Source organism: Rana temporaria, chromosome 13, assembly GCF_905171775.1.
Source record: "Rana temporaria chromosome 13, aRanTem1.1, whole genome shotgun sequence".
Classification (NCBI taxonomy): Eukaryota; Metazoa; Chordata; class Amphibia; order Anura; family Ranidae; genus Rana; species Rana temporaria.
Window position 1 is genome coordinate 4,139,225 of NC_053501.1, and position 12,711 is coordinate 4,151,935.

General features: G+C 49.2%; 1 protein-coding gene across 5 annotated transcripts in view; it reads left to right on the forward strand.

Annotated features, from left to right (window-relative positions):
• Positions 1 to 12,036, forward strand: part of TRAF3 (TNF receptor associated factor 3) — a 139,866-nt gene extending 127,830 nt beyond the window's left edge. For all 5 annotated transcript variants that reach the window (XM_040333336.1, XM_040333338.1, XM_040333335.1 and 2 more), the window contains 3 exons: positions 5,194 to 5,334; positions 9,305 to 9,473; positions 11,352 to 12,036. In XM_040333336.1, coding sequence (XP_040189270.1) covers positions 5,194 to 5,334; positions 9,305 to 9,473; positions 11,352 to 11,923 — 882 coding nt within the window. In that variant the 3' untranslated portion in view covers positions 11,924 to 12,036. The remainder of the gene's footprint in view (positions 1 to 5,193; positions 5,335 to 9,304; positions 9,474 to 11,351) is intronic.
• The last annotated feature ends 675 nt before the right edge of the window (positions 12,037 to 12,711 follow it).

The following is a 12,711-nucleotide window of genomic DNA, read 5'->3' on the forward strand; positions in this document are numbered from 1 at the left end:
AGGATACATTCACTGTGATGTCACCGATCTCTATTGATTGTATAGGATACATTCTCAGTGATGTCACCGGTCTCTAGTGATTGGATAGGATACATTCACTGTGATGTCATCGCTCTCTAGTGAGTGGATAGGATACATTCTCAGTGATGTCACCGGTCTCTAGTGAGTGGATAGGATACATTCACTGTGATGTCACTGGTCTCTAGTGAGTGGATAGGATACATTCACTGTGATGTCACTGGTCTCTAGTGAGTGGATAGGATACATTCTCAGTGATGTCACTGGTCTCTAGTGAGTGGATAGGATACATTCTCAGTGATGTCACTGGTCTCTAGTGAGTGGATAGGATACATTCTCAGTGATGTCACTGGTCTCTAGTGAGTGGATAGGATACATTCTCAGTGATGTCACTGGTCTCTAGTGAGTGGATAGGATACATTCTCAGTGATGTCACTGGTCTCTAGTGAGTGGATAGGATACATTCTCAGTGATGTCACTGGTCTCTAGTGAGTGGATAGGATACATTCACTGTGATGTCACCGGTCTCTAGTGAGTGGATAGGATACATTCACTGTGATGTCACCGGTCTCTAGTGACCCCCCCCCCCCCCCCCCATCCCTTCAACCTCTGCAGCAATGCTGGCAGCACTCATACGTCTATTTCCCAAAGACAACCTCTGGATATGACGCTGAGCATGCAACTTCTTTGGTAGACAATGGCGAGGCGGAGGGAGGGGAACCCGTCCTGTTATACCGCTGGATGGTCTTGGCCAACTCAGTTTCAGGGTCTCGGCGATCTTCTTATATCCTCGGCCATCTTTATATAGAGACACAATTCTTTATATCAGATCCTCAGAGAGTTCTTTGCCATGAGGTGCCATGTTGTCCTTCCAGTGACCAGTATGAGAGAGTGAGAGCGATAACACCAAATTTATCACACCTGCTCCACATTCACACCTGAGACCTTGTAACACTAACCAGTCACCGGGGGAGGGAAAATGGCTAATTGGGCCCAATTTGGACATTTTCACTTAGGGGTGTACTCACTTTTGTAAGATACTGTGTATGTGTGTGTATATATACACACAGATATATATATATATATATATTATACAATCAGGCTCCATTGTGTGAGCTTCCTCCTGATGCTGATAAAGTGACTCCTCTGATAGTCTTGATAAATAGCCGCCGTTTATCACGTGTCCCATTTCCCATGCTTGCCCTTTATTCTTACGACTCTTTGCTTCCTTTTACCCGTTAATGATGAATCACTGGAAATCCCAGGATTTGCCAAGCAAGCCACAGCCAATAAGGAACTAGGGCCTTGTTGTTCTTCTTCTGGTGAATCTGCCTGCTTGATTGTTTTATTTCTTTTTCTCTTTTTGTAATGTCGTATTTATCTTGATGAGATAGATGTTTGGTTAGAGGCGCTATGGTTGGGTATCTCCCCCCCCCTCCCCCCTCCCCCGCCCCTGATGACCAGGAAGTCTATACAGCGCTGGGGCTTTCCATGCTGGGCTGGGAAGATCGCCCTGCTACGCTTATGCGATTTATACGGCCACAAGGTCCAACAAAAGACTTTAATTACTAAATTCGCATTATATTACTCGTCAAAGGAAATCTCTGCCGTTATGTGCTTGAATGCCATTAAATATCGCCATCGCGTTTCGCTTTGAGGTTTCAGGAGCTGCAGAAAAATCGTATTTTACCTACCGTATTTATCGGCATATACCGCGTGCGCCGGTGTATAGCGCGCACCCCAAGCTGAGAAGGGAAGTTTAGGGAAAAACGTACATTTTGTATGTCTTGCCTGGCTTCCATCGGCGGCCTTGTCCGGCTGCCGCCTTGCGCGGGGTCCGTCCAGCCTTGTCGGTGTCCGTCTGCTGTCTTGCCCGGCGTCCATCGGCGGCCTTGTCCGGCGTCCGTCTGCGGCCTTGCGCAGGGTCCGTCCAGCCTTGTCGGTGTCCGTCTGCTGTCTTGCCCGGCGTCCATCGGCAGCCTTGTCCGGCGTCCGTCTGTGGCCTTGCGCAGGGTCTGTCGAGCCTTGTCCGGCGTCCGTCTGCGGCTTTGGAGGTGCCCATCCGCACCTTGCCCGGGGTTGCAGCGTCGTGTGTTTGAATTTGGCGCGCTGTGCAGAGCCGGATTTCCTGCGCACTCGGCTCCTCTCGCGTGGCTGCGGGCAGAGACGAGCGTGGCCGAGCCTAGCCGAGTGCGCAGTACGCTCGGCTCGGACAATGTCGGAGACATCGGATCGGCGTATATCGCGCACCCATGATTTCCCCTGATTTTAAGGGGAAAAATGTGTGCGGTATACGCCGATAAATACGGTACTTGCAATCATGAAAATTAGTACCGGTGGGCTGACCATTGAGGCTCTCGGGCACTGCCCGAGGGCCCCATGCCACTAGGGGGCCCCATCAGGGTTGCCAGGCTCAATAAAACCAGGGACAGTATGTAAAAATCTGTTTTTTTTTTGTTTTTTTTTTACATCTGTCCCTGATATGTCCGAAACTGATATTGAAAATCCCGAGATTTTAGCTGCCCCGCCTCTGCAATGCCTCCTGGCATGGTGGCCATCTGTAAGCCCGGGGGCCCCATAGTCTTCTATTGCCCGGGGGCCCCATAGTCTTCTATTGCCCGGGGGCCCCATGAGTTGTTAGTCCGCCCCTGCCGACGGGGCCCCTAAATGTCTCCTTCCCCTGTACTTCACTGACCGTTTTACTTGCCTGACCCCTCGAAAGTCCCGCGCTCGTCCCGTCATCCTCCTCGGTCTGGCCGTTGATTGGCTACACTGGACGGATTGAAAGCAGCGCAGCCATTGGCTGGCGCTGCTGTCAATCACATCCAATGATGCGGCGTGCCGGGAGAGGGGGGGGCACGGGGTCGCGTGATGCAGTCAGTGGGTATGGCCGCCGCTGTATCACGGGAGCGTGCCCGCAAGAGCTTTCCACCATGCAAGCTCGCATGAAGGTGGAAAGCTCTTGCGGGGGGGGGGGAGCCGAGACAGCCGCCAAGGGACCCCAAAAGAGGAAGATCGGGGCCACTCTGTGTAAAACGAGCCGCACAGTGGAGGTAAGTATGATATGTTTGTTATTTACTAGCTTGCATACTAGCTCATTATGCCTTTTGCCTTTCAGGTGTAGCAAAAAAAAAAAAATTATTGGGTATACAACCGCTTTAATTTTGGACATTTGGTGTAGCTCTTTAATTCAAGAGCAATGTTTTCTCTGGTGTTTTATGTGTCCTGAATACTTCAAAAAAGGAGATCTTCCTACCAGAATTCTTAGCACTGTTCCTCTTGGGTGTTCCCGCTGTTCCAGCTATATTCTGCATAGTATAAAATTAAAAAACGGTCCAGTAGGGATTGTGGGAGCCCCTCATAGGTGGCACAGAATGTGTGCAGACCCAGAATTGTATCTCTCTGACATCTACCAAGCATTGGAAGGTCAGTTTCGGGAGGACTAGCCTTGTAAAGGAAGTAGACGCACCACGCGGAAGTTGCTTTACTGCCGTCGTTTCATGTTATTTTTTTCCTTGATGCAAATCTGCTTTAAGTAAACAGTATGACATGTTTTCCATTGTGATCACAGATATCAGCCACCCTTAACCACTTAAGACCCGGACCTTTAGGCAGCTAAAGGACCCAGCCAGGTTTTGCGATTTGGCACTGAGTCGCTTTAACTGACAATTGCGCGGTCGTGCGACGTGACTCCGAAAAAAAATTTGGCGTCCCTTTTCCCCCACAAATAGAGCTTTCTTTTGGTGGTATTTGATCACCTCTGCGTTCTTTTATTTTTTGCGCTATAAACAAAAATAGAGTGACGATTTTGAAAAAAATGCAATATTTTTTACTATAATAAATATCCCCCAAAAATATATAAAAAAAACGTTTTTTTCCTCAGTTTAGTCCGATACGTATTCTTCTACCTATTTTTGGTAAAAAAATATCGCAATAATCGTTTATCGGTTGGTTTGCGCAAAATTTATAGCGTTTACAAAATAGGGGATAGTTTTATTGCATTTTTATAATTTTTTTTTTTTTTTACTACTAATGGCGGCGATCAGCGATTTTTTTTTTTCGTGACTGCGACATTATGGCGGACACTTTGGACAATTTTGACACATTTTTGGGACCATTGTCATTTTCACAGCAAAACATGCATTTAAAATGCATTGTATACTGTGGAAATGAGCGTTGCAGTTTGGGAGTTAACCACAGGGGGCGCTGAAGGGGTTATGTGTGACCTAATATGTGTTTACAACTGTAGGGGGGTGTGGCTGTAGGTGTGACGTCATCAATTGTTTCCCCCTAGAAAAGGGAACACACGATCGATGACGCCGCCACAGAGAAGAACGGGGAAGGTGTGTTTACATACAGCTCTCCCCGTTCTTCAGCTCCGGGGACCGACCGGGGGACTTCAGTGGTGATCGGGTGCGCGGGTCCCGCGGTCACGGAGCTTCGGACCAGGTCGCAGGAGCGCGCCCAAGGCTGGGCTTAAAGGGCAACGTACATATACGTCGATGTGCCCAGCCGTGCCATTCTGGCGACGTGCACCGGTCCTTAAGTGGTTAAAAGCAAAATGGAAGGATGAGGTAAGTGAAGGAGGACTGCACTAAGGGAAAGGAAGCTATTTAGGAAAACAAATTGTACCTTTACAGCCCCTTTAAGCCTCGTACACAAGATCCAATTGTTGGATGGGTATTGTCTGTTGACAGACTGTTGTCCTAAAATCTGACCGTTAGTACGCTCCTTTTGACAATTGTTGTCCAACTTTCGGCCATCAAATGTTGGATGACATGCTAGTAAATTTTCGTCAGACAACGGTTGTTTGTCAGATTTTCTGATGGTCAGTAAACCAATCCGTCACACAAAAGTCAAAGGTACAAACACGCATGCTCGGAATCAATGGCTCACCAAACATTTGCAGAAGGGGCCCAAAGGGTGGAGCTCAAGAGCTGAGATTTCTCGTAGTGCGTCGCTACATTTGTGTGTGTTGCCCGACAATTGTGTTTACCGTTGGTATGCAAGACACGATCCAGGCACCCGCCCTGAAGTCCAAAATCAGACGCTCGGTTGGCCAAGCATTGGATCGCGTGTACGAGGCTTTAGTAAAAATGCCAACTTTACAAGTCAATAGAGAGAAGATGGAGCTCCTCGTTCACCCGGCTTTGTCGTGTGTTTTATTTTCCGTAGGTGTCCCTATTACAGAATGAAAGTTCAGAAAAGAACAAAAGTATTCAGATACTTCACAAACAGATGTGTAACTTTGAGGTGGAGATCGAGAGACACAAAGAGATGCTGAGAAACAATGAATCCAAAATCCACCAACTGCAGGTAAGCAACATGAACGTGGCTTCTACCCCCAAGGCTTTCTCTTGAGGGGGTCGTACTTCTGTGCCCGGGATTCGATGCATTTTCCTTTAGCAATCGTTTTGCCATTGATGCTTGTGTGAAAGCAGATTTCCCTTTGACAGTTTGTTGGTCTTCATTGATGATTGGTTGTTCTCTGTTGATAGTTGGTTAATGGTTGCCCTCTGCTGGTGGTTGGCAAGCCTCCATTAGTTGGTTGCCCTCTGTTGACTGTTGGTTAACAGTTAGTTGGTGGGTCTCTCTTGGCTATTGGTTGGTTGCCTTCTGTTGGTAGCTGGCTGGCCTCTGTTGATTAGTTAGTGATTGGTTGCCCACAGCTGACTGTTGGTTAACACTTAGTTGGTGGTTGGTTGCCTCCGTTTGGCCGCCCTCTCTTTGATGGTTGGTTGGTAATTGGTTGCCCTCTCTTTGATGGTTGGTTTGTGGTTGGTGGCCTCTGTTGACGGTTAGTTGTTAAAAGGTTACCCTTTGTTGACTGTTAGTTGGTTGCCTTCTGTTGGCAGTTGCCTGGCCCCTCTAGAAAGCTGGTTAGTGATTGGTTGACTGTTGGTTAACAGTTGGTAGTTGGTTGCCCTCTTTTGATGGTTGGTTGGGAACAGTTTTCTCTGTTGACTGACTGTGGGTGAATGGTTGTCCTCTGTTGGCAGTTCGCTGCCCTCTGTTGGTTGACCACCAGTTGCCCTCTGTTGGTTGACCACCAGTTGCCCTCTGTTGGTTGACCAGCAGCTGCCCTCTGTTGGTTGACCAGCAGCTGCCCTCTGTTGGTTGACCAGCAGCTGCCCTCTGTTGGTTGACCAGCAGCTGCCCTCTGTTGGTTGACCAGCAGCTGCCCTCTGTTGGTTGACCAGCAGCTGCCCTCTGTTGGTTGACCAGCAGCTGCCCGGTGTTGGTTGACCAGCAGCTGCCCGGTGTTGGTTGACCAGCAGCTGCCCGGTGTTGGTTGACCAGCAGCTGCCCGGTGTTGGTTGACCACCAGCTGCCCGGTGTTGGTTGACCACCAGCTGCCCGGTGTTGGTTGACCACCAGCTGCCCGGTGTTGATTGACCACCAGCTGCCCGGTGTTGGTTGACCACCAGCTGCCCTCTGTTGGTTGACCACCAGCTGCCCGGTGTTGGTTGACCACCAGCTGCCCTCTGTTGGTTGACCACCAGCTGCCCTCTGTTGGTTGACCACCAGCTGCCCTCTGTTGGTTGACCACCAGCTGCCCGGTGTTGGTTGACCACCAGCTGCCCGGTGTTGGTTGACCACCAGCTGCCCGGTGTTGGTTGACCACCAGCTGCCCGGTGTTGGTTGACCACCAGCTGCCCTCTGTTGGTTGACCACCAGCTGCCCTCTGTTGGTTGACCACCAGCTGCCCTCTGTTGGTTGACCACCAGCTGCCCTCTGTTGGTTGACCACCAGCTGCCCTCTGTTGGTTGACCACCAGCTGCCCGGTGTTGGTTGACCACCAGCTTCCCGGTGTTGGTTGACCACCAGCTGCCCGGTGTTGGTTGACCACCAGCTGCCCGGTGTTGGTTGACCACCAGCTGCCCGGTGTTGGTTGACCACCAGCTGCCCGGTGTTGGTTGACCACCAGCTGCCCGGTGTTGGTTGACCACCAGCTGCCCTGTGTTGGTTGACCACCAGTTGGTTGGTGATTGGTTGCCCTCTGCGGACTGTTGGTGGTTGGTTGCCCATTGATGCCTTCTGTTGGCTGTTGATTTCCCTCTGTTAACGGTTATTTGGAAAGCAAGGACAACATACGGTTTGATGTAGTTCTTACTACAATTATTGCCATTTCAACGTCTTTATTTTTTTGCGTCACGCAATGCTACTATATACATACTATACCAATGTACAACCGCAGAACTGCTATAACCCTATATACTGCTGTGGCCTATAGATATGGCGCAGTGTCCTCCTTTATCTCTTGTAATTAAATTGCCTACATGACCAGGAACGCGCCGTTCTCGGTATTCAGATAGGGAAATTGCGCTTCTGTACATTACTTCCTCCACAGCTTACATTCCTCCAGAAACAAAAATACGTCGTACATTCACTTCCTTGTCAGTATTTAAAAAGGTGATTCTTTAGTTGCCCTGCAGAATGTGGAGCCTTTGGGGGTTTAAGGTGAATTGCTGAGCTGTAGGAATGAAAGTTTTTTGTTACTGAATGTTACATTGTTCTATGGGGGGTTTTTTTTTGTTTTATTTACGTTTTTAGGTATTTGATATTTGAAAATCCTCTGCTGGCTCAAAGTACCATATATACTTGAGTATAAGCCGAGTTTTTCAGCACATTTTTTTTGTGTTGAAAATGCCCCCCTCGGCTTATACTCGAGTCGCCTTTTTGCTCCTCGGCTCTTGGCAGAGTTCTCCTTTAATGTCCATCAGACCTGCCGGGAAAGATCTCTTCTACCTTTCATCAGAGGGTTTCCTGTGCACATCGGGGGGGGGGAGCCACCGTATTGTGTCGTCTGAGCTGCAGAAATTTCTCACTCTGACAGGACGGTTTCACAAGTCGTTGAAATGGACAATTTCTGTGAAAACATTTGCATACTTTTTTTTTAAAAGACCCAAACAGGGGGGGAGGGGAGGGGGGGCTCTCCGCGTCTTCTCATAAGTGACTTTACGTTTTGTAATAAGTGACTTTTCGTATCACATGGGGAGTTCAGAGGTCATTCATTCCTAAACCTAAATACACAGCTGACACACGCCTTACCTGCCAAAGGATTTGTCCATCCAGCCCTGAGATTTACACAACCCTGCTAGACGGCATAGCCGGCCTGGGGTGGTGATTTTTTGTTTTCTTTAACCACTTACTGTAAGCCCCGGACCTTTATGCAGGTAAAGGACCCGGACAGTTTTTGCGATTCGGCACTGTGTCGCTTTAACAGACAATTGCGCGGTCGTGCGACGTGGCTCCCAAACAAAACTTACGTCTTTTTTTCCCCCACAAATAGAGCTTTCTTTTGGTGGTATTTGATCACCTCTGCGGTTTTTATTTTTTGCGCTATAAACAAAAATAGAGCGACAATTTTGAAAAAAAATTCAATATTTTTTCCTTTTTGCTATAATAAATATCCCTCAAAAATATCTAAAAAAAAACCTTTTTTTTCCTCAGTTTAGGCCGATACGTATTCTTCTACCTATTTTCGGTAAAAAAATATCGTAATAAGCGTTTATCGATTGGTTTGCGCACAATTTATAGTGTTTACAAAATAGGGGATAGTTTTATTGCATTTTTATTAATAATTTTTTTTTTTACTACTAATGGCGGCGATCAGCGGACACATCGGACACTTTTGACACATTTTTGGGACCATTGTCATTTTCACAGCAAAAAATGCATTAAAAATGCACTGATTACTGTGAAAATGACAATTGCAGTTTGGGAGTTAACCACTAGGGGGCGCTGAAGGGGTTAAGTGTGACCTCATATGTGTTTCTAACTGTAGGGGGGCGGGGCTGGACGTGTGGCGTCGTTGATCGTGTTTCCCTATATCAGGGAAGAGACGATCGATGACGGCGCCACAGTGAAGATTGGGGAAGGTGTGTTTACACTCACCTCTCCCCGTTCTTCAGCTCCGGGGACCGATCGCAGGACTCCAGCGGCGATGGGATCCGCGGTCACGGAGCTTCGGGCACCTAAAGAGGACGTACAGGTACGTGCTTGTGCCCAGCCGTGCCATTCTGCCGACGTATATGTGCAGGAGGCGGTCCTTAAGTGGTTAAAGCGGAGTTCCACCCTAAAATGGAACTTCCGCTTTTTGTCCTGGCTTCCTAAGAGATGGCCAAGTGCGATTCCTTTCCCGGGTCGGGTTTAATTCCAGGCAGTTTGTTGCCATCAGATATCTGGGCTTGCAGGAGAATTGCATCGGGATTTATTTTTGTTTTCCTGTTTTAGTTGTTGGCGTGTCGTTTTTATTATTGACATTTTTTTTTTCTCTGTGCAGAGAGTAATTGAAGGCCAAGCAGAAAAGCTAAAGGACTTGGATAAGGAAATCCATAGCTTGCGGCAGACCGGGGAAGACGCAGATAATATAAAGAGCACTCTGGAGTCACTACAGGCCCGTCTGGCTCAGCTGGAGACGATAAGCAAGACTGCTGCTGCATGGAATCCAGGTAAGGACAACCAGGAGCCTGACCCCAGCCAAAGCTTTGTATTTTAAAGGGGTACTTCCCTACGTCAACTGTCCCCATCAGAGAGCCCCCTGCGTCAACTGTCCCCATCAGAGAGCCCCCTGCGTCAACTGTCCCCATCAGAGAGCCCCCTGCGTCAACTGTCCCCATCAGAGAGCCCCCTGCGTCAACTGTCCCCATCAGAGAGCCCCCTGCGTCAACTGTCCCCATCAGAGAGCCCCCTGCGTCAACTGTCCCCATCAGAGAGCCCCCTGCGTCAACTGTCCCCATCAGAGAGCCCCCTGCGTCAACTGTCCCCATCAGAGAGCCCCCTGCGTCAACTGTCCCCATCAGAGAGCCCCCTGCGTCAACTGTCCCCATCAGAGAGCCCCCTGCGTCAACTGTCCCCATCAGAGAGCCCCCTGCGTCAACTGTCCCCATCAGAGAGCCCCCCTTACGTCAACTGTCCCCATCAGAGAGCCCCCTTACGTCTACTGTCCCCATCAGAGAGCCCCCTGCGTCAACTGTCCCCATCAGAGAGTCCCCTTAAGTCAACTGTCCCCATCAGAGAGTCCCCTTAAGTCAACTGTCTGTTCAGAGAGCCCCTTACATCAACTGTCCCCATCAGAGAGTCCCCTTAAATCAACTGTCCGTATCAGAGAGCCCCCTGCGTCAACTGTCCCCATCAGAGAGTCCCCTTAAGTCAACTGTTCGTTCAGAGAACCCCTTACATCAACTGTCCCCATCAGAGAGCCCCCTTACGTCAACTGTCCCCATCAGAGAGCCCCCTTATGTCAGCTGTCCCCATCAGAGAGCCCCCTTATGTCAGCTGTCCCCATCAGAGAGCCCCCTTATGTCAGCTGTCCCCATCAGAGAGCCCCCTTATGTCAACTGTCCCCATCAGAGAGCCCCCTTATGTCAACTGTCCCCATCAGAGAGTCCCCTTAAGTCAACTGTCCCCATCAGAGAGCCCCCTTACACCAACTGTCCCCATCAGAGAGCCCCTTACACCAACTGTCCCCATCAGAGAGCCCCTTACACCAACTGTCCCCATCAGAGAGCCCCTTACACCAACTGTCCCCATCAGAGTGCCCCTTACACCAACTGTCCCCATCAGAGTGCCCCTTACACCAACTGTCCCCATCAGAGTGCCCCTTTATGTCAACTGTCCCCATCAGAGAGCCCACTTATGTCAACTGTCCTCATCAGAGAGCCCACTTATGTCAACTGTCCCCATCAGAGAGCCCACTTATGTCAACTGTCCCCATCAGAGAGCCCACTTATGTCAACTGTCCCCATCAGAGAGCCCCTTACACCAACTGTCCCCATCAGAGAGCCCCTTACACCAACTGTCCCCATCAGAGAGCCCCTTACACCAACTGTCCCCATCAGAGAGCCCCTTACACCAACTGTCCCCATCAGAGAGCCCCTTACACCAACTGTCCCCATCAGAGTGCCCCTTACACCAACTGTCCCCATCAGAGTGCCCCTTACACCAACTGTCCCCATCAGAGTGCCCCTTACACCAACTGTCCCCATCAGAGTGCCCCTTACACCAACTGTCCCCATCAGAGTGCCCCTTACACCAACTGTCCCCATCAGAGTGCCCCTTACACTAACTGTCCCCATCAGAGTGCCCCTTACACTAACTGTCCCCATCAGAGTGCCCCTTACACTAACTGTCCCCATCAGAGTGCCCCTTACACCAACTGTCCCCATCAGAGTGCCCCTTACACCAACTGTCCCCATCAGCGTGCCCCATACATCCACTGTCCACATCAGAGTTCTTTCTTCATCAGACACAAGTCCATCCAGTTCAGATTTAATATCCCTGGACAATAGATGTTCATATTTCTCTAACTTTTCGGCTTTTTCCCTTAGGTGTCCTGGAGACCCAAATTAATAGACACGACCAGATGTTGAGCGTTCACGACATCCGCCTGGCCGACATGGACCTCCGGTTCCAGGTCCTGGAGACCGCAAGCTACAACGGCATTTTGATCTGGAAAATCCGCGATTACAAGAGGCGGAAGCAAGAGGCCGTCATGGGAAAGACATTGTCGCTGTACAGTCAGCCGTTCTACACCGGCTACTTTGGCTACAAGATGTGCGCCAGGGTCTACCTGAACGGGGACGGCATGGGGAAGAACACTCACTTGTCGCTGTTCTTCGTCATCATGAGGGGAGAGTACGATTCTCTGCTTCCTTGGCCGTTCAAACAGAAAGTAAGCCTCATGCTAATGGACCAGGGACCGTCACGCCGCCACCTTGGCGACGCCTTCAAGCCAGACCCCAACAGCAGCAGCTTCAAAAAACCCACCGGGGAAATGAACATTGCCTCCGGGTGCCCCGTGTTTGTCGCTCAGACCGTGCTGGAAAACGGGACGTACATAAAAGACGATACTATTTTTATTAAAGTCATAGTCGATACGTCAGACTTGCCGGACCCTTGATAGCGGGCAGCGCCAGGTGCTGTTTTTATAAGGAAAGAGCAGCTTGGGGTTTTTGTACAATCTGTCTCGACAACAACAACAACGAAAAAATAAAAACCAAGAGGTCCCCCCCAGACTTGGAAGTGGACCTCTTGGCGCTGGAACCGAAAACCAGAAGGAACCAAGGGCTGCCCCCCCGGGGGAGGGGCTCCGATGCACAAGACCGCGACGTTCTGTGCAATGATTGACCTCTTTATTGTTACACAGAGCATGTTGGATTTGTGAATGATTGAAGAGTAGTTTCACCCTTGTGCTAACTGAGGTTTAAGTTGTGAGGTTTAATTTATTTATTTTTTTAATTGTTTTGCTCTGAGGGTAGGGTAAAGGAAGGGGCGTGGGGGGGAGGGGTGGGTTCGACGGGGACAGGAATTGGGAATAGTTTGTGACAACTTTTGCTCAGGGGGTAGCAGACAGAAAAGGGATATATATATTTTTTTTTAATCTGTCCAGTAGTATCAAAGCTATTTTTGTGATTTTATTTTTTATTTTTTATTCAGAACAAAATGTAGCCACTGCGTTTTGCGTCAATCTCTAGATCACGTCCAGATTTTCCCCATCAGAGAGTATTTAAAGGATAACTAAACCCAAGAATAAAAACGTGATATGTTGCAGCTCACCACACCTTAGCTATGCTGGCTGCATTTGTTTTCTTATTTTTTTATGGTAAGGACATTTTTCCAGCAAGTACATAAAATACCCATTGATATTGCCTGAAATGCAGATGAACCGGAAGCAAAAAAAAAAACAAT